General features: G+C 46.2%; 1 protein-coding gene across 1 annotated transcript; it reads right to left on the reverse strand.

Annotated features, from left to right (window-relative positions):
• Positions 1-4105: 4105 nt before the first annotated feature.
• On the reverse strand, positions 4106-13441 carry KCNA1 (potassium voltage-gated channel subfamily A member 1). Its single transcript, XM_059683812.1, has 2 exons — positions 11803-13441; positions 4106-11441 (listed from the first exon to the last, which is right to left on the reverse strand). The coding sequence occupies exon 2, from the start codon at positions 10916-10918 to the stop codon at positions 9431-9433; it is 1488 nt and encodes a 495-aa protein (XP_059539795.1). The 5' UTR covers positions 10919-11441; positions 11803-13441; the 3' UTR covers positions 4106-9430.
• Between the last annotated feature and the right edge of the window lie 9058 nt (positions 13442-22499).

Here is a 22499-nt window from a genome sequence, read left to right on the forward strand (position 1 = left end):
AGAAGTGATGTAAATTATTAAAGACTAGGGGCCCGGTGCACGAAATTCGTGCACTGGGTGTGTGTGGGGGGGGGGAGTGTCCCTCAGCCCAGCCTGCCCCCTCTCACATACTGGGAGCCCTCAGGCGTTGACCCCCATCACCCTCCAATCGCAGGATCGGCCCCTTGCCCAGGCCTGATGCCTCTGGCCTAGGCGTTCGGCCCGGGCAGCGGGGACCCGCAGCTGCAGCGGCCCCACGATCGTGGGCTTCACTTTAGGCCCAAGCAAGGGACCCCTAGCTCCTGGGACTGCCAGCTTTGACCGTGCCCAGCTCCCATCGCTGGCTCCACCCCTACTTCCTGCTATCACTGGCCAGGGCGGAAAAGGCACCTGATTCTCCAATCATGGCTGGGGGGCAGGGCAAAGGTGGCCCCAGGGCCGCCTTTGCCCTGCCCCCCAGCTCTTAGCTCCCCCCTGGGTTTCCGATCACTGTCAGTGGCAGGGGGCTTCTTCCTGCTTTCCCTTTCGCCTCCCTGCATTGTGCCTACATATGCAAATTAACCGCCATCTTGTTGGCAGTTAACTGCCATCTCAGTTGGCAGTTAATTTGCATATAGCCCTGATTAGCCAATGAAAAGGGTAGCTCGTACGCCAATTACCATTTTTCTCTTTTATTAGTGTTGATGGTTTCTGTTTCCTCAACTTATTGCAAGAAATTTGGGCTTGGAGATGTATAATAGTGATATATGTCAGGGCAAGGGCGAAACAAACTAGAAATAGTGGCTCAGCGTTCTGTGAGGCAGCTGCATGCCTGGTATTAGATAAGGGGTGTACTGAAGTTTCCTGATGAAAACATCTGCCCAAAGTCTTCACGTTTCCCCATTATATAGTTAATCTTTGAGTTAAGCATCTGACCTACCCTGGAGTCTTCTTTTTCTAAATAATCTTTTATTTTTTTAATTACAGTTGACGTACAATATTATATTAGTTTTAGGCATATGTACAATAGAATATGACTCAGGCTTTAAAAAGCATGAAAACTTGCCATCTGCAACAACAAGGATGGATCTAGTTCTAGAGGGTGTTGCTGCTAAGTGGAATAAGTCAGGCGGAAAAAGACAAATGCCATGATTGTCCTTATATGTGGAATCCAAAAGCCAAAATAAACAAACAAAACAAAAACAAGCTCATAGATACAGAGAACATTTTGATGGTTGCAGGTGGGAGAGAGGTTGGGATGGTGAAAAGGGGGAAGGAAGTACGAATTGATAGTTACAGAATAGTCATGGGGATGTAAAGTGCAGCACAGGGGATAGAATATGGTCAATAATATTGTAATAGCTATGTATGGTGTCAGACTGGTGATAGATTTATCGGGGTGATCATCATTTTAAATTATATAAATGTCTGATCACTATGCTGTACACCTAGAGTCTCCCATTAAAGTGTGGCTTCTCCTCTGAGGAGGAGTTAGCAGAGGCTTCCAGCCTGGTGCCTCAGAGGTTGAGCATCGATCGACCCGTGCACCAAGAGGTCACTGGTTGGATTCCCGGTCAGGGCACATGCCCAGATTGTGGGCTCGATCTCCAGTAGGAAGCGACTGATCAATGATTCTCTCTCATCATTGATGTTTCTGTCTCTCTCCCCCTCTCCCTTCCTCTATCTGAAATCAATCAAAATAAAAAGTAAAAACGAATATCCCAGAGGCCTAATTGTCCTGTTCCTCCTTTCATTATTATAATTAATAATATATCTACTAATATCTCATATTTGTAGAACGCATTAGAATTTCCCAAACATGTTAACCTATATTATCTCATTTAGTCCACACAACCCTATGTGGTATTACGTTTCCATTTTAGAAATGAGCAATTAAGGCTCAAAGAGCCTTCGCCCCTACACAAAACCCACTGATTTTTCTTTAACAAGTGACATTACTCATTCTAGCATTTCATCAATTCAGTAAACACTCAGAGTTCGTACCATGAAATCATCAATAAGCCTAGACCTGCTCCCTCCTCCCAGCAACCTTTGGCAGGTTCCTTGAACTATAGAACAAAGACAGCAATATCAGGCCTACCTAATTCGCCAAGTTGAATAAAGCAATATAATTAATGTGGAAGTGATGTGAAAACTGCAAGGAGAGCTATACACACTGGAAGTGTTGCTATTAGCAGCTCAGCGGGAATGAGCATCAGATTGCCTTTAACTTGATAAAAGCCAAGGGCTGTGAAGGTACTGAATGTCTGGTAATAGGAGGAGTGCTATTAAGGAGCAAGGGAGGGAGCAGCAAGACCAAACCTCTTTCCTTCTGGCAGATTAAATCTGAGGTCCTGGGTAAGTGATCTCTGGATGCTAAAGAGCATGAAGATGTAGAGCTGCAAAGCATGTTCCCACAAAGCCTGCATTAAGGGTAGGACCGAGCAAAAGCACGGTGAGATAAAAAGATGGTTAAAAGCAGATCTAAAGGTTCTAGCCAGATTTCAGGCCTGAAGGAAACGTCCACATTTTATGGGTTTACAATTCAAACCCATTATCACATCAAGAAACAAAGGGGGGCCAAACAGCATCACTGTAGTCCATCATTGATTCCAAGATTCCTTTTGGGTGCTTTTCTTTTTTCCGTTTATATCTCTAAAATCGGGATGAATCAGTGCAAGGGTGGGTCATAACTGCCAATGTTCTCTCTTTAAGGAAACATACATCTTAAAATTGATGGTATATTAGGTTCAATTAATTAAATAGGATATTTTCAATTACCACCTACATTTAAGCTGGTTCGAAGAGCTGCTTTCCAGTCGTGCAATGCGAACATGCTGTCCTACATCTGCAAGCCAGCCTCAGGGTTAGACTTCCCTTCACAGGCAAGTCTGGTGGGGGTCTTGACAAGACTACATTGACTGCTGGAAGCAGCAGCCAGCTTCCCTACCTATGGCGAAGTGGCTGGGATCAGATCGCAGCAGCTCTCTGTTCTTGACTCCTCTGGTTGGTCTCCCTTAAAACTGACTTGCCTTCTTTTTTGAAGCTCTGTAAACAATAAAGCTCCCAGTAGTACCCATAGCCTTGCAGCTACCTGGATGGTTCTGCTTCTGTTTCAAGAAAATCATTCCAAGGCTGAGCTTTGAGACAAACTCTCAGGGTTGTGAATGTCCTGGCTCATTTGCCCACTATCATTGATGTGGCTCTAGCTGTCTCATACCCCTGTTTGTCTAACTCAGCTTGGCCTATTTTCTGACCAGAACAAAAAGTCATAGACAGCCTGCTTAGCCTCCTGGTCTACTTTCAGTAGTAATTTCTACAGCAAAAACAAGAGTTGTCTCCAAATCTTACAATTTTAACCCATCACAATGCAACATAATTCTATGATGACACACCAGCCCAACCACCCAATGCACTGGCATATAACAGAAACATATCATAAAGCATGTAACCCTGCTTGCTCTGACATAAAAGAGATTGTATAAAATATGATATTCACAAGGAAGGAAAGAGAACTTCTAAATCTCAGGAAGAATCAAAAGGAAATACACCAAGTCATTTAAAAAAGCCAACAGGAAGAAAGACATGATAACCACACATAGAACTATGTGGGGAAAGTCCATGTAAAGAACAGCTAGGAATCATTTTGTTTTTCTTCATCAAAAGCACTTCCAACACCATATTGTAACCATCAAGATATTTGATGACAGACTACAGCACTGTTACACACACACACACACACACACACACACACACACACACAATTATCCTTCCTGAAAAGCTTAGACTATGAATGAAAAATACAGTTTCAAATAAAAAACAATTTAAGTGAATATAATCAATTACTTTACTCCCTTGAGTCTCATTTCTTTTTCCTTTTTCAAAGCTCGGTCCTGATTGCTTTCATAAACCAAATTCCAAAGGCGTCTCCTTGGGATCTTACCTGAATCCAGATTGTGAATGTATTGTCAGAATTCAACAGTATTTCTGCATATTTCCTTGTACAGAAGAAATGGAAGTTCAGGAGTTTCAAAGAAAATAAAACCTGTATCCATCATGTTATTTAAAGAAACCCTACACGAAAGAGCTCCCAAAAGGCCAGTTAAACATGAGACAAAAAAAAACCCAAAAAGCAGTCAAGATATCCCTTGATAAGATCCATAAAAATTATCTTTAATTGATGCCAAATATGAACAGATCATAAAGTGACAGAAGCAAGTAAAATTGCATAGATGAAAACTATGCGCTTCAATAAGGTTCTCAATTCATAACATTCAGTGTCCTCTACCTGACATATTAGACAGTTAGGGCAGGGGATGCACAGTAGGCCAACAAGAGACACATCCTCAACTCACGGGGTAAGCAACTGGCAAACTCAAGAAATAAAAGAATGCTTTTTCAGCTTCAATGGTTTGTTGTCCTGATGGTGCACTTGAAATTAATACACTCAATTGTTATTTTTAGCCTTGGTAATACTTTACCTTTACTATTAGAGGTATGTCATCTAGAGCTCATGATGTCTACTTAGAGCTGCTGCATAGCACAGTGCACTGAAGAGAACAGTATTTCTGCAAGGTGTGGAGGGGAGACAACTTTTGACCTGGAATATTTTGCAAGGTTGCAAGGGATTTTGTGTTTTGTTTTGTTTTTCCCTATACCATTTCTTCCTCTCTGATTATGGTACAAAACTTTTCTATACTCTTTGAAGTCTCATGTCATAAACTCCTAGTTAGCTCCTAAATGAAAGTCATGGTGACCAGGGCTAATCTCCTTAAAGCTAATAGTCCTGAGGTCAGCAGCTTCACCCCTTACATACACACTGGACTTCCCAAAAAAGCCCAAGGTCATTTTGCCTGAGCACAGACTGGCATTTGATCTCAAGACCTCTAAACCTTACACCTATACCCTGAATGAGTTCACACAGTGACCCAAGGTAATGGAACAGTGTTGGTTAACTCAGCTCCTGTTCGCTTCTTTAAAAAAATGATAAGTAATGTACATTCTTCTAAGGTTTACCTGAGTCATGCTGGACATGTTCGCATACCCTGAAATTCCATAATATAAATACAAGTACCAATACATTGCATGGTGGGCGAGAACCACCTCCTGAGATAGCAAGTGAACTTGGGTTGTGTCTGGTTTGAAAACTGTAGTTTATTTGTCTTCTTGAAATGAACATATACATTAAGATACTTCATCCTTCCTTGAAAAAATGGGAAGATAAAACGGCTGTTTGGTAGTTTATATTCTCTCTAACAATTTCATACTCTGGATGGTTACCACCCACCAATTCTCACCACTCCCAGGAATAAGTCATTCCTAAAAGGAAATGGGAAATTGCTTTCTTCTGAGGTTCTCTATCTCCTTTCTGTTTGAGCTGATCTCCCAAACAAGGAAAAATCAGTCATAAAATTATTAAAAAGCATGTTTTGAGGTCTCCTATATTAAATGGGAGGGTTGGAAAATTTTGTACTGATGTGTCAGATGTTAAGAAATTTGAAAAATCTCTAACTATACACCATGTGGAGAAGGTCCCTTATGGACTAAACCAAATATCTACTTAAAGAAATCTATTCCCACTTACCATTTAAAGGAATTAAAAAACTCTCAAGTGAGTCAAGATTGTGATGTCGCAGGTGTTTTGATTCCACCACAGTGGAGCCTAAACCTACTACACAATTTTATTTTAGAGAAATGATTGTCCATTGGCCAGACTTCAGAAGAAAGAATTAGCTATTGGTTCATTTGATTTTGCTAGGCTAACTTGCTAACACATTCTCAATGAACTGTTTTAACTGATAATTGAAACTCAGCTCTCAAGGGGGAACGAGGGAGGGCTGTGCACAGATGGGGAAGAGGAGATGCAAAAACAAAAACCTTTCCTGGTGACAATCTGTCTTCTACAAATCTGAGGACAGAGGAAATGAATGTCTTTGGTCTCTCTAATTCAGATCACTTGAGGTGAGTTAACCACTTCGGAGATTCTGGGATGGCTAATAGCCCTGGTGTGACCCAGCCCTTCCACTGTCACCCTATTGAACTAGGGCCCCAAACACTGGGAGAGCTGAGCTATGGCTATCAGCATGTCAGAAGTCTTCTCCTTCGGGAGAAAACAAGTACTCAGGATATGAGCCATTAAAGCTCAAGACTTAGGAAGGGGGTGGGAAGGGAAAAAGCCTGACAAAATAAATATGAGTAAGTAAACCAAAAGATCGTCATTACTAAATAGGCAGTTTTGTTAAGTGCACCTTCAGGTCTACAAAAACATTTCAGCACATTACAGTGCAGGGGTGAGAGCTTTGTGAAACTTCACATGCCTATGCTACACAGTCGCTATACTTCATTCTTACTGACTTGGTTGCAGTGAGCTGCAGATGGAGCAGCATTCATTTTCCCCCTACCACTCAAATTCGTAACAACAGCTCATCCCCAGTCCCAGGCCAACAGGTTCACTGCATGCAGCACTTTTTCCTGTCACACATGCAGAAGAATCACCAGTCCAGCATCTAACTATGAGAGGTATACCAGGCAGCCAGAGTTCATCTCCTCAGTCTTGGTCCCGTTTTCTCATCCTCTGACCCATCCATCCCACAGTACTGAGCGGATTATTGCTGTTGACAGAGTGCAGCGTTTCGAGCTCTGCGTGTCCTAGATCTCAGAGTCTAACTAAAAGATCACGATATCCCCAGAAATTTGGAGGCGGTTGCATGTTTTCCCAACTGGGAACTTTGAAGCAGGTAGGAAAGGAATAGCCAAGATGAGTCAAGATTCAAAAGAGAAGGAAACATTACAGGGGAGGGTTTATGCAGTGGTCAGATGTGTGCAGTCCTTGGCTCCTCATCTTCCATGATGTTACATTAGTCTTACAGATCCACAGAGTAGCATAGGAAAATAAAATATCCATGTTCTTTCTTTCAACAGAGTGAACCAGCCTGGGTGGCACTCCAGTTTCTTCGTGTATTGCCTCACTGATAGTTCTAGGATGAGGTGAAAAAGGAATGGGGGTAAAGGGAAGATTCCCAGAAGAAGCAGGACAGAAATGCAAGGTGGTCAGCAGTAGGCAGCCACATGCTAAGTGCAGAATGAAGATCCCCACTTGGTGTCCTTAAAAAGGCAGTGAGTGCCTCTCCATGGGTGGACAGCTGGTGGCCCCCGAGGCCTGCGTTTTGTGGCTCTCTTTCGGCTAGGCTCAGGGTTTCAGCTGCTCTCTGGGCTGGGTTCTGGGAGATGCTTCGCCTGCGAAGTGAGTGCCAGGTAGGAAGATCATAGGAGCATCATAGGAAATATCTCAAGAGACTGGACCAGGAGGGAGGGCCTAGGAAATGTTATGAACTGAGTGTTCCTCCCCATATGCACAATGATGCCAGAAAGATCAGACTATCAGAGATCTGCAAAGCACTGTTGCTGACAGAGGAATACAGAAATGCACAAAAACACTGCATGGGACCTGAGGAAGCCCTGAATGTCCAGAGTGGCCCTCAATGGGAAACAAATTCCCAAAAAGTTTATCTTGGCTCTGGTGGAGGAGAGGAAAAAACACACGAGTTCATGGTTCATGTCCAGTTCGAAGCTAGGTCTCAGGTCCCAGTTTTACATCCCACATCAGGCTGCCAAAGGGACTCAGTCCAGTGGATGGCCAGAGAAACAGCACCCTCCTGGATCTCTCCTCTCCAGGGCTCAGGCGGTGTGGTCTTCTCACAGTGGTATAGTGAGACAGCGAGGATGGAAACAGGAAAAGCAAAATATCTGTGCCCCAACCCTTTCTCTCTTTGTTACATAACTTCTCAGCTGTGTTAATGGAGGCACTTTCTGCAGTTCGCTGTGGGTACAGGATAAAGGCACTAAGCAACTATTAAATCAATTGATTAAGTTTCTTCAGGGTGACTCAAGGGAAGGGCTAAAGCCTTTACAGACTTCAAATCATGACTGCAAAAAGAAATCAGCTCTGCTTCGGATGCATACAATAGATAAACATTTTCATTTACATCTTAAGAATGCACCAAAAAACATGCAGTATTGCACCTTTTTTTGTTTGTTTGTTTTGCTTGTGTTTATCTTCAGCTAGAAATAATTCTTGTTCTTAGGTGTTGCTATATATATACCTTGATGACTTAGTTTTCCATATAGCTTCCCTTTAAGGAATGGGCATATTGGTTCTCTCTCTGCCTACACCTGCACAGAAACCTGACATTTCCCTGAGCAAAGGCAGGAAAATTGATTGAGTACCCCCCACCCCCACCCTAACCCACCCCCACCCCCACCCCAATTTTTTCTTTGGGCCCTTCATCCCACAAACTTGTAGTTTTTATTTATTTATTTTTATTTTTTTACTGAAATCATGCATTAATTAATTCAAGGTACACCTTAATCAAATAGGCCATAATGCTGAATAAGAGAACATGCTTTGAGCTCCAAAAAGTTATTGTTCCCATCTGACTAACATATGCACTTAAATACAGTACTTTATTTGCTAAGAAAATAGTTAATAAATAAAGGAGTGCACTTTTGGTGAATGCAAATGAAAAAGGATCTATTTTTAGAAGAGTCGATTCAAACGTAAGCTTATCCCCTATTGTCTGAGTTAACGTTCTCGGCATGCGATTGTAAAATAAATATCAGAATCAAATATGCTTACATTTAACTCCATTTGTGCTCTCTTGCAATAAGGAGGCTAAGGTTTTACATCCAGTTCTGGAGGCCAGGGGTCAGGGTACAGGACCAGTGAGACAAGACCTGTGTTGGGCTCACCTGCAGTTGAGAAACTTAGCAGCACTGCAGATGAATCAATTATTTTTTTAATCTATTTCTTAGAGAATAGTTTGAATAGAAGGAGAATGGGACAAAGGGAGAACCCCTAAAGACCAGGACCAGCATCAGATTGATAAGGTGCTTTGTGAACCAGTCTTAAGTAATTCTGTTTGCTTTTTTTCCCCACCTTATAATATGCAGTTCAGTGGACCAAAATAACATTTGTCCATTACCCACTTTAGCTGGTATATCATATTATATATCAACAGATGCACTGTCTTAAATGTACTGTGCAGTTTGCAAAGATTTTTTTTATTGGAGTCCCATGCAACTTTTAATTTTATATTTCTAAGTGATCACCTGGTTCTTAGTTAAAAGAAAAAGTTAAAGAAGCCCAAGGATTACAAATGTTTCGGTCTGGGGAAGCATATGAATCTTATTTTACCTAGACTAGCTTATGGACTGAATTTTTTTAAACCAATTTTATAAAATACACTTTCTTTTCCCAGTTTTAATAAAATGAAAATAGGTTTTTTTTAATGGATCTTGAAAGCTTCTGGTTGGCCATCCCCAAAATCCACAATGCAATAATGCATTGACAGTTAAACAGAGCTTTCAAAGACTAGTAAAGTAGCGACAAAGAGTGACATGGGTCACCAGGGCTTTTGTTTTGCTTTTAAGTCTTTCAAGCTGCTAAGTGGGGCTTTTTTGTTTGCTTGGTTTTTTAAACATCGGTCAGTAGCTTGTTCTTATTAACGCAGTTTTGGTTGGCTGTGGTGCAATTGCCAGTTCTGATGTTGGCCTGTCTATAATGGGCTATGCTATTATTCATATCCTCTTCGATCTCCATGTACTCAGATTTGCTGAGAGTAGAGGAACTGCGCCGACTGAGGTCACTGTCAGAGGCTAAGTTAGGGGAGCTAACGTGGAGCAGCTGAGCCTGCTCTTCCCCCTCAGTTTCTCGGTGGTAGAAATAGTTGAAATTGGACACAATGACAGGTACGGGCAGGGCAATTGTCAGCACACCAGCGATGGCACACAAGGAGCCCACGATCTTGCCTCCAATTGTCACAGGGTACATGTCACCATATCCTACAGTGGTCATGGATACCACCGCCCACCAGAAAGCATCGGGGATACTGGAGAAGTGCGACTCAGCTTCTTCCGCCTCGGCAAAGTACACTGCACTCGAGAACAGTATGACCCCAATGAAGAGGAAAAAGATGAGCAGCCCTAGCTCTCGCATACTAGCCTTGAGGGTCTGGCCCAGGATCTGGAGGCCCTTGGAGTGGCGGGAGAGTTTGAAGATTCTAAAAACCCTTACCAAGCGGATGACCCTGAGGATGGCCAGCGAGGTGGCCTGCTCGCCCTTCTGGTTCCCCTCCTGCTCAGCTATCTCGGTGCCCAGGGTGATGAAATAGGGGATGATGGCCACGATGTCGATGAAGTTCATGATGTTCTTGAAGAAGTCCGCCTTGCTGGGGCAGGCGAAGAAGCGCACCACCAGCTCGAAGGAGAACCAGATGATGCACAGGGTCTCCACGATGAAGAAGGGGTCCGTGAAGAAGTTGGAGGTGTAGATCACCGTGGTGTTGTCGATGCGGTGGACAGTGCCCGTGAAGTCCTTATCATCCTTCAGCTCAGGCAGCGTCTCCAGGCAAAAGATGACGATGGAGATGAGGATGACCATGACCGAGACGATGGCGATGACGCGGGCGGCCCCCGAGCTCTCCGGGTACTCGAAGAGCAGCCACACCTGGCGCTGGTACTCCTTCTCGGGCAGGGGGCGCTCCTCCTCCTTGATGAACCCCTCGTCCTCCCGGAACTTCTCCATGGCCTCCTCGCCCAGCTCATAGAACTTGATCTCCTCGGAGAACATGTCCAGGGGCACGTTGACCGGCCTCCGCAGCCGGCCCCCCGACTGGTAGTAGTAGAGGATGGCGTCGAAGCTGGGCCGGTTGCGGTCGAAGAAGTACTCGTTCCTCAGCGGGTCGAAGTAGCGCATGCGCTTCTTGGGGTTCCCCAGCAGCGTGTTGGGGAACTGCGCCAGTGTCTTGAGCTGCGTCTCGAAGCGCAGCCCGGAGATGTTGATCACCACGCGCTCGCAGCACTCGTGGTCCTCGTGGTCGGCCAGCCTTGGGTAGCTGCCGTCCTGGGGGTGGCCCGGGGTGGCCGACGCCTCGTCCACGTTCTCCCCAGACATCACCGTCATGGTGGAAGCCACGTGCAGGGGAGAGAGGCCAGGAGAAGGCCGGCGGTGGGGAGGACAAAGAGGGGAGGGGTGGGGGGGACCCAAGCGCCCCCCCCACCGGAGTGAGCGTCTCCCCCACGCTCAGGGGGGAGGGGCTTCAAAGAGCGCAGGTCCAGAGATCTGTCGCTTTGCTTCTGGTTCCCTTTCCCTCCACCCTGCCTTTGGCTGAGTTTGGAAACCCCTCGCCTACAGCCTAGGGTGCAGCTTTTTTTTTTTTTTTTTTTTTGCAGCGAGCTGGGATGGGGGAGGGTTGGTGTTTCGTCCTGGTTCGAGGTGCCTTAACGCAGTGCTGTTCTAGAGGGCAGGGCCATCGCTTCGGGGGTCACCCTGGCCTCCCCTCCCCTCCGCGAGACCTCCTAGGACCGGTGCAGAGCCAGCTCGGCAGAGCCCCTCTCCTGACACCCCCTCTGCTTCTCGGCTCTCCCCCCTCCTACCCCTCTTCGCCTGCCGCCTTCTAAGCTCCCACCAGGGCGATCGATGGACGCTGCAGAGAAATAGAAAGTGATACGGAAGTAGAAAATCAGAAGCATTCAGATGGGACGACCTACAGACACCGATGAGCACAGACCCCTGTTTTTTCCAGAAAGCACTGGACTGTTGCTGGACAGACACACAGACAGACACACACAGACACCCGGAAATCCAAGTTTGGGGTTCTTCCATCCCACTTTCCCAAATGCCCCGCAGCCGATCTGTTTACAACTTCGTTAAACTAGAGATCCGGGGAAAAGCGCCTGGAGGCGCTGGGGGAGCTCCAGGTCCCAGGCAGCACCCCCACACCCCCAGCTGCCCCCACCTATCACCCAACCCCCGCTTCTGCAACCCCGAGCTGGGGAGCCCCCTACCTGGCCGGCCGGCTTGGCGCAGGGGCGGTGCTGAGTGGAAGGAGAGCCCGAGTGGGAATGCGGCAGGTCGCTTTGGCAGGACCCGGGCGGGAGCCGCGGCCGCCGCCGCAGCCGCATCCGCGAGGCGCCGGGGCAAATTCGCCGCCCTCGCTCCCTGGTCCTATGCCCCTTCAGCTGGACAGTCGCTTTTCTGAGCCACTGCGGGGAAATGTCCATCCCCTGTCCCCATTCTCACCCGCTGTCAGCAACCTGGAGACGCCGTCCTCTCTCTGGTGCAGGGAGTTCCGGAGGATGCGAGGCGGAAAAGCAAAATGCCACCCTCTCTCGAGGCTCTGAAGCAAATGACGGAAAACGGCACCCTCGCCCCCTCCGAACACTTTGGGAGTCCTTGGTTCGATCCCAACGGAGGCGGGCGAGCGAAAGCTTGGGTCTACATGGCTCTCAGGTGCCCTCCGCTTCCCGCACCCCCGTGTGAACCTCGCCAGGGCTCCGCGGTGCGCCGGGAGCTGTTACGAGCGCCGAGTGGGGCAGGATGCGAGCGGTGGCCGGTCCGCTCGGTCCATTTCTGGGCGCTGCAAGATCAGCAGAAACCTGAGAAAGCGCCTGGAATGCGGAGCTGCGATTGGCCCACCCGGGCGTAGGTTGGGGAGGGCGGGGGAGGGCAGGAGCAAGGAGGTAGATGGAAAATATGAGGGGGTGGTTCCACAGAGGGGGGTTGCATTCAGTTCCCACTCTTGCCAGCACAGCTTTTTCCTTCTGCCAGAAAAGCAGACCCGATTCTTCTCTCCTATGGCCCACAGCCCCGCACACGCAAGGTCCCTGGCCGTGACCTTCCCCGGGAATTGCACGTTTCAAGTGGTCAGATCCGACGCAATGCAGGCGGCGGTGTTCCTGGCAAAACTCCTCGGACGGGGTTGCGTTTGTGCAGTCCCACAATAATCCGCTTTGTTGGCCGCGTTCGGCGTGCCATCCCGCCCCTCCCGCCGGGCGCTCTTGGCAGAGCCGACCCCGCTTCTCCCCGCCGTTCTCGGAGAGATGAGGACTTGAGGGAGAGCTCTGCAGTTGGGGGTCACCTGGGCTTGTTTTACACCGTGTCACTGCGAGGAGGTGATGTTGAGAGTGTGTCCCTCTTTGACCCACGACGGGAGTTGCAAGTTTTCTTAAGATCAGATTATTTTTAAATACGGATAATATGGCCAACCCCCAACGGCTTCATGGTTTAGTGCGGTGATCTGCCAACCGGGTGCTAATTGGGACTCTTCTGAGAAGCAAGTCGCCTGCCCACCTCCCACCATGTTCCTCCTCCCGCAGCTTCTTTTCCCGGCCTAGTGCCTCCACAGGGCCACTTGCAAGGCGTGCAACTTCTTGGGGAAAGGGTCCGCACAGAGGCGCAGGGCAGCACCAGCCAGGGTGTGCGTGGTGCCCCGAATGCAGCACCAGCAGTGCCCCCAGGGGCGCTGCGCCTCGGCGGCGGCGGCGGCGGCGGCGCGAAAGCCAGCAGCCGGCAGAGCCGGTACTTGGAATGCGGCGAGTCTCTAAGGAGCTGCCGGAGCCCGGAGTCGCTGCCGATTGGTCCCGCCCGCTGCGTTGGACCACCCCTTCGCACGACCGGATCTCCTTACCTCCTGCCTGTGCCGCCCACCTCTGTAATCAAAGCCGATGGCTGCGAGCTCTCCACTCCCCGGTGGCTAGTGGAAAGCAGGGGCCTCGGCGGGGTTGCCCAGGCAGTGCAATAATTCTGGGTACGGAACTAGTTAAGTCCCTCCCCCAGATTCAGGCTCCAGCCTTCTTTACAGCAAAATAAAAGTATTTGTTCTCGCCGCTCCTCAGGATCCCTACCCCAGCCTTTCCTTTAGGAGCAAAGCTCTGCCCTCTTCCCGCTTTCCACACACATATTCTATCCCACTAATTCTACCTTTCTGTACTACTGCTTTATTGCTAAATAAATAAAAGAAAAATAAAGAAACCATAAAGCTTTGCGCTACAGTACTGTCAAGTCCCTTGTTTTTGTTGCTGCTACTGCTGTGATTGCAGCTGCTGCTGTTACTGCCCTATCACAAATAACCTGCTGGACCTGACAAACATTTTCGGACCAGGTCCTGGCTATCCTGGCTTCCCTACTCTGCTCCTGCACCTCCCTCTCCCTTCCTTCTTTAAACATCTCTGCGACTGTCATCTCCCTAGAGCCTGCCCTAGACTCATGTGGATGCACTTGCCCCGATTCAGCTTTTGGCGATTGCCTTACCAGAAGAGATCTGCAGGCTGAGTGGGATCACAGGTTACTAAATGTGGGGCTTTATTAGGGTGATAAGATCAGGAGCTTTGCCACATCCCTAGCGAATAGAAGTGTTCGCAGTGATGGCGAACCTTTTGAGCTCAGCGTGTCAGCATTTTGAAAAACCCTAACTTAACTCTGGTGCTGTGTCACATATAGAAATTTTTTGATATTTGCAATCATAGTAAAACAAAGATTTATATTTTTGATATTTATTTTATATATTTAAATGCCATTTAACAAAGAAAAATCAACCAAAAAAATGAGTTCACGTGTCACCTCTCACACGCGTGTCATAGGTTCGCCATCACTGGTTTAGAGCAAGACTGGACCGCTAAGGAACTGGGAGAAAATTATTAAGCTGGAGACTCATCATTCTTAATACAAGCCCACCGTTGGTAAGGGTTGGAAGATATCTATTCATTCAACAAACATTTGCTCAGCTCCAACTATGAGTTAGACATATTGTAGCATTGGAGACACAGTAATAAATGAGGCACACTAGGTCTCAGACCTCACATAGGCCACATTCTGATGGGAGAAACAGATAATGAACAGAGAAACCACACATTATAATGTTAGCTAAAGAAAATTAAGAAAAGGGGATACAGACTAACAAATACAGATTTACATGGCCAGGAAGGCTCATGAAGCAGTGGCAAGCTCTCTGTAGAAGTAATATTTCAATAAAGAACCTCAAGAAGAGAGAGAGCAAGGACTAGGAAGATCAGGATAGGTGTAAGAGCCAATGCAAAGGTCCTAAGGCAAGGGCAAGCTTAACATGTTAGGGAGACAATGCAGCTAGGAGGGAGTGACAAGGGAGGCTGTTGTAGAAGGTAGGTTGGAAAACTAGGCAGAGGGCAGATAGTACAGGGCATCTCAGGCCACTGTAAGAATATTTTATTTTATTCTGAGTGCAATGGAAGCTATTGGAGGACTTGGATCCATGAAGTAATATAATAAGATTTACTGTTTGTAAAGATTATTCTGGCTACAGGAAATGAGGCATGAGGTTGGAGGTTATTAAGTAGCACAGGCAATAATGGCTTAAATAAGGAAGATAGTGATAGGCTTATGAGAAGGGATTGGCATAAGATCACATTTTAAAAATAGAGATGGCAGGACTTTGAATGTGGGGCAAAGACATGTTTCAAGAATATCTCCTAGGTTTGTAACTAGGTAGATGGCAATGTCATTTACTGGAAGCTTTGATTGGATGGCCATAATGTGAGCTACCCAGAGTCTGGTATCTCGTGTATCTTAGGTATTACTGTATTGGGCAGTTGAGGACCCTTCTCAGATTCTCTCTGCCTCTCCAATCTTTTTGCCTGTGGCCACTTGTACTGCCTCAGCCGCTGCTGAGACAGCCAACTCTGTGTGGGCACAGAGCTCTGCTTCCTGAGGTTGACCACACTGCAATGAGTGGAATCTGGATTCCTCAAGACTGCAAAAATCCAGGTGAACAACGCAGCCATATGGAGGCATTAACTCAATGGAGCAGTGGGAGCTTGCCCAGTAGGAGATATGAGATAAGATAAATTCCTTCTCCTTTTATTCATTTTAGAGACAAACAACCACGTAGTCTAATGACAAGGCTGCATCTCTTTGTGGCTCATGAAGCAGTGGCAAGCTTGGTAACTCACCACCTTGAATTGCACACTATCCTTCTTTATCTCACTTTTCTCTTTTCTCTCAGTTCCCCAGGGATCACATCTGCCATTAAAGCGTAATCCTGCCTCAGGTTGTTTTCTATGGAACCTGAGCTGAGGCAGAGGGAATCCAAACTTCAGTTTGAGATATGTTAAGTCTGAGCTATCTGTTAAAAATCCAAATGACAATGTTAATAGGAAATTGGGCATATTAGCCTAGAGTTCAGATGACTGGACCAATGAGGGTTTCTCAGCCTTGACACTGTTGACATTTGGGCTGAATACGTTTCGGTTGTGGAGGGCATTTTTGTTTTGTTATCCTATGCATTTTAGGACGTTCAACAGCATCCCTGGCCTCTACCCCTAGCTGACAATAGCACCTGCTCCCAGTTGTGACAACCAAACATGTCTTCAGACATTGCCAGATGTCTCTTGGGGGGTAAAATCACCCCCATTGGGAACTACTGGCATAGATGGTAGTTAAGCTAGGGCATTGAACCAGAGCACTTGGCATGAAACTAGGAAGAGAAGAGGAAATGTCCAGAGATTGTGCCTCAGGATATCCTAATTCTTAGAGGCCAATAAAAGGAGAAAGAGTCAGCAAAGAAGAGCAAGAAAGAGTGAGTAGGAGGGCAAGCAAACCAGGAGAGCAGGCATTTGCAAAAGCAAATGAGTATAATGTTTTAAGGAGAGAGAGATCAATTTTGTTGAATATTACTAGTAGGATAAGTAGAATGAGGAACTTAGAGCTGACTATTGAATTTAGAATAATTGAGTTGAAAAGAGATGAAGAGAGAAGAACTGATGATAGTGGATAAATAAACTCTTGGAGATTTTGGGTCAATAGAGAAAGTAAAAAATGGAGAAATAGCTGAAGAAAGATGAAGGGTGACAAGACTTTTTTTTTTTTAAAGACAAGAGCTATTACAATATGCATTATTGTGTGCTAATGGGAATGATTCAGTAGGAAAGGAAAAATTGTTGATGCAGTGGAAAAACTGGAGCAATGTTCTTGAGAAGGCAATAGGAGAATGGGATCTAAGATCCAAAAGAAGGAATTTACCTTGAAAAGGCCAGTTAGTCTACAGAAAAGGGAGGGAGGGAGGGAGGGAGAGAGAGAGAGAGAGAGAGAGAGAGAGAGAGAGAGAGAGAGAGAGAGAAGAGTTCAGACACCAGTCGTTTAGTAGGTGTGTTTGTGGGAGTTTGTAGACATTCACTTATGCAACCAGAAGCAATTTTCTCAGTAAAAAAGGAAGCAAAGTCACCAGCTGAAAGTAGGATGGGAAGAAGGTTTTGGAAGCTGGAGGGAAAAAATGTGAACTAACCCAGGAGAATAGGAAAGTGAAAGGATTTAGGAAATGAAGCAGGATCACCTGGCAGTACCATCAGCTCACCTATGGTGATGGATGATGAATTTCAGGCCTGAGTGTCTGAGGTAAACTTGGAAGTGAGTCATGATAGAATTAGTTCTGATGATCATTTATGGTAAAATGTGAAACTAGTTCTAAAAATAGTCTCTGTTTTAGGATCTGTTTCTTAAGTGTTGTGTAGGGATAAGGCAAGACATGGCATGAGAAGAAGGGGTCTTACCAGGCAAAAATATATCCATGTGGACTCAACTCAGATCCTGCTAAAGGCAGAGTCACAGACAGAGAAAGAGTAGTCTTACAAGGTATGAAGTATAATTGTAAAAGGTAATATAGAACCACAGGAGGCAGGAAGGAAAGTTCAGAAGTTCACCAAGGGTTTACAATGACAATGAGTAGTATGAATGACTACATTAGCCAGGGCTCCTCCTGTTGGCACTTATGATTGGGCTTATTTATGGATGGGCTCCAGGTGTCTGTGAACCCTCTGAAATTGTACACACATTTTTGGTACACGTTGATAATTTTATTTCTGAGTTTGACGTGAGTTATATCAAAATCTCAAAGGGAGGTTACATTGGAAGAGTTAAAAAGCCTAGGATTTAAAATCAGAGATGAGTTCTAATTCAATCACTCTGATCTTGGACAAGTCACTCCATCATTTTACATCTTCATCTCCATATTTGCAAAATGTAATATCAATATCATAGCCTGCTATGGGAATAAAATACAAATCAAGTACTGATCTGTGGCTGGCATAGAGTTAAATTTCTATGAAATGCCAGCTTTAAGAAAAAGTGACCATTTCATTAGACAGATCTTTAAAAACATTCACCAACGCAAAGCAGGCCCTACATACTCAAGAATCAGAGAAAAGAAAAAATGTAAGAATCCTTACAGCCAACTTTAGCATTCAATCACAATGAATAACTAGTACTGGACTTTTCCTCCCACTAAAACCAGCCAGGACACTGGATAAAATACATAAGGCAACACTGGGTAACAGGCAGGGCAGAACTGAGATCTCTTAGAAAAGGGAAACAAATGAGGTGAACTCTGTGATTGCCCTGGCTGTTTGCCTAGAGGTACTTTCCAGAGGCTATACAGGGAGATGGAACCCAAGCAGAGCCTGTTGTTCTGACTGAGTTAGGAAACAGAGACTAGAGTCTGGTGAAGCTGAGGTAGCTGAAAGTTATGAGGGAAAGTACTGAAGAGGAAGTAGTTCCACAGAGGAAAAGCACCAGAGTCTGTTGCTGAACATTAAGTTGCACATGGGTATGTAGTAACACTCCAGGAGGCTGAGTTGATTTGATAGTCAAAAAGAAGTCAATGCAACTCACTCTATTAGGGTAATCATAGGGACTGTCATTAGATGCAGGAAAGCTATTTGATGAAAGTTAACATCCATCATGATCAAAACAAAACAAGTCTTTTAGAACAACTGGAAATAGAATTTCCTCAAACTGACAAAGGACAACTATAAAAAATATTATAACAAATATAACACTTAATGGTAAAAAGGTTGAACACTTCCCGCTAAGATTGAGAACAAGGCAATGATAGTCACTCTTGTCACTTCTGTTCAACGTTGTATCAAAGTCCTAGTCAATGCAATAAAGTAATAAAAAGAAATAAAAGGCTCACAGATTGGAGTGGAAGAGGTAAAACTGTTCTTCACATTCATAGACAGCATGGTTGTGTATGTGTAAAATTTGAAAGATTCTACAAAACAGTTACTAAAAATAGTAAATGAATTTAGTAAGGCTGAAGGATACAAGGTAAATATACCAAAATCAATAGTAGCTCTAGCTAGCATTTACAAAACATCAAAAAACATAAAATACTTACAGATTAATGTAACAAAATATGTCACTTATAAGATTTACAAAACATTGGGAAACTACAAAACATTGCTGAGAGAAATTAAAGAAGACCTAAATACATGGAAAGATATACTATGATTATGGGTTGGAAGACTCAATGTTGTTATGATGTCAATTTTTCCCAAACATAGCCTCAATCACAATGCCAAAAGACTTGTTCACAAAAATTTCATGAAAACACAAAGGCCTTAGCTGATTTGGACCAGTGGATAGAGCATCAGCCTGCAGACTGAAGGGTCTCAGGTTCGATTCCAGTGAAGGGCACATATCTGGGTTGTAGGCTCAATCCCCAGTAGGGGGCATAAAGGAGGCAGCCAATCAATGATCCTCTCTCAATAAACTCTCTCTCCCTTCCTCTCTAAAATCAATAAAAATATGTATATATCAAAAAACAAACACAAAAGATCTAGAATAAAAGGAGTTTAAAACAGAATTATGTTGCAGGACTTACACTACCTCATTTTAAGACTGATGATAAAGTTACAATAATCAACACTGGTGTAAAGAGAGACATTAAGAAGATCCATAGGACAGAATATAGAGTCCAGAAATAGGCTCACACTTATTGGTCATCTGATTTTCAACAAAAGTGTCAAGGTAGTTGAATGGAGAAAAGAAAGTCCTCTCAACAAATGGAGCTGGGTCAACTGGACTCCTATAAACCTTCACTTTTATCTCACACTTACACAAAAATTACTCAAAGCGGAGCACAGACCTGAGTGGAAAAGCTAAAACTGTTTAACTTCTAAAAGAAAACAGAAAAGAAAATTTTTACCCAAACACATCTATACTAATAAAAGGGTAATATGCTAATTAGACCAGAAGACCTTCCGGGAGACCTTCCAGACATCCTTCCAGACAAAGCCATGGTGGTATGTCCGAGGCAGAGGTGGTTAGGGGCAATCAGGCCAGGAGGGGAGGGCAGTTGGGGGTGATCAGGCTGTCAGGGGGGGCCTGTTGGGGGCAAGCAGGCTGGCAGTGGGAGACAGTTGAGGGCAATCGGGCCATCAGGGGGGACAGTTGGGAGCGAGCAGACTGTCAGGGGGGGCAGTGGGGGCAAGCAGGCCAGCAGAGGGGCGCAGTTGGGTGCGAGCAGGCTGGCTGGGGGGGGGGTCAGTTGGGGCAGAGTAGGCTGGTGGGAGGGGCAGTTGGGGGTGAGCAGGCTGGCAGGCAGAGTGGTTAGGGGCGATTAGGCAGGCAGGCAGGTAAGTAGTTAGGAGCCAGCTGTCCAAGATTGTGAGATGAATGTCCGACTGCCAGTTTAGGCCCGATCCCACAGGGATCGGGCCTAAACTGGCAGTCGGACATCCCCTGAGGGGTCCCAGGTTGGAGAGGGTGCAGGCCGGGCTTAAGCACACTCCCTGCCCCCCTCCCCGTGCACGAATTTTGTGCACTGGGCCACTAGTCCTATATAATAAAAGCCTAATATGAAAATTGTCCCCTCAGGAGGTCGTTCAACCGGGAGTTCGACCGCTTGACCACACACTATGACATGCTCTGACCACCAGGGGACGGTGCAGAACATGGCGGGTATCAGTGACACAGCACTGGCAGCGGGTAGCAGTGGAGGTGCTGCCAGCCCTGATGGGCCCTGACAAGAGCGGGACTGTGGCGGGATGGTGGGGCAGCTGAGCAGGTGACGTCAGGCCAAGGTGGGTGCAAGCAGGGGCCCGATTGCCCACCTATCACCTGGCAGACAGTGACCAGTGGCAGTGGCAGGGGGTGGGGCTTCCGCCTGGCCCCCAGGCACTGAGGGAGCCGGGCAGGGGACCCAGCCCTGACTGAAGGCCCCACAGGAAGGATAGTGGAGCAGGTGAGGGGACAGCACCAGACTAAGATAAGGTGCCAGGTGGGGATGTGGTGCTGCGAGGCTGGGGTGTGAGCTAGGGTCCAATCTCTGAAGGTCACCCTGAGGGACCCCACCCGTGCACAAACTTCATGCACTAGTCTATACATATAAAAAGCCAGCAACTGGAATGCTGAAATGACCAGAACGACTGGAATGACCGGAATGACCAGTTACTATGACGCCCACTGCAGCTAGCCTACTGGCCCAATCAGGGGTGGAGTCGGCCGGCCAAACTCCTGTGGCCCCTCCCTGAGGCTGGCCCTACCCCTGATCAGTCCCCCCACCCCAATTGGCCCACAGTCCCTCCCCCTGGCCAGCTCCATGACTCATTGGACCCCCCCACCCTGATTGGGGGAAGGGCTGGCCAACAAACTGCCCGTGGTCCCACCCCCTGGCCAGCCCTGTCCTCCATTGACCTTCCCCACCCCAACCGGGCGCAGGGCTGGCCAGCAAACTGCCTTCAGCCCCTCCCCACAGCTGTCCCTGTCCCCCCATAGGCCTCGATCACTGAGCAGGCTGAGGGACCCCACCCATGCACAAATTCATGCATCAGGCCTCTAGTTCTAGAATAAGCAAACACAGATCAGTGGTTTCCTGGCACCAGAGATGTGGGGATTGACTGCACAGGGGTATGGGAAACTTCTAGAGTTATGGGAATGTTCTATATCTTGATTTTGGTGGTGGTTACATGAGTATATTGTCAAAACTCAGAGACCCGTACACCTAAAAGGGTACATTTTATTGTATGTAAATTATACCAAAGTAAAGTTTATTTTAAAAATACCTTATCATTAAATCCTATATAATAAAAGCCTAATATGCAAATCAACCTAACAGCGGTGTTCCACAACCGGTGGAACAATCAGTTGCTATGATGCACACTGACCACCAGGGGCAGATGCTCAACATAGGAGCTGCCCCCAGCCTGCAGGTCCCAGGCCAGCCAAGGCAGGTGCCAGCAGGGGGCCCCTGATTGCCCCGCTGGTCTCCCCACAGATCAGCACTGATTATTGGCCAGGCCTAGAGACCCTATCCATGCACGAATTTCATGCATTGGGCCTCTAGTAGATAATATTAGTGTATATTGAGCTGACAAAAGAAGTTTAGAAACAGTAGTTTTCAAGACCTTAACCTATGAAGTTTCTTAAATGGCTCTAAGTTGTCCTTGAAAAGAGGAGTATATGTCCTATGAAGGATGAGAGGAATATATTCTTGCATAACTAAGACTGTTTGGGTAGGTTCACAACTTTGAGAAGAAAACTATGTATGACCTTTGGAAATTCACTAAAAGAATGATTATTGAGTACCTACTACACCTCAATCTCTTTTCTCCTTAGCATGACTCCCTTGTAGCCCAGCCATGTGCCTGAGGAGAAGCCCACTACTCCAGAGTATCTCATCTAGAATCTGTCTGCTAACAATGGAATACTACACTGCGTTGAAAAAGAAGGAATTCTTACCATTCACAACAGCATGGATGGCACTGAAGAGCAGTATGCTAAGTGAAATAAGCCTGTCGGAGAAAGATAAATACCACATGTTCTCACTCATTTGTGCAATATAATGAACAACATCAACTGATGAACAAAAATAGAATCAGAGTCATAGAAGCATCCAACAGACTGTCCAACCTATGAGGGAAGGTGGGGGGTGAGGGGGTAAGAGATCAACCAA

Source organism: Myotis daubentonii, chromosome 2 (assembly GCF_963259705.1).
Source record: "Myotis daubentonii chromosome 2, mMyoDau2.1, whole genome shotgun sequence".
NCBI classification, from domain to species: Eukaryota; Metazoa; Chordata; class Mammalia; order Chiroptera; family Vespertilionidae; genus Myotis; species Myotis daubentonii.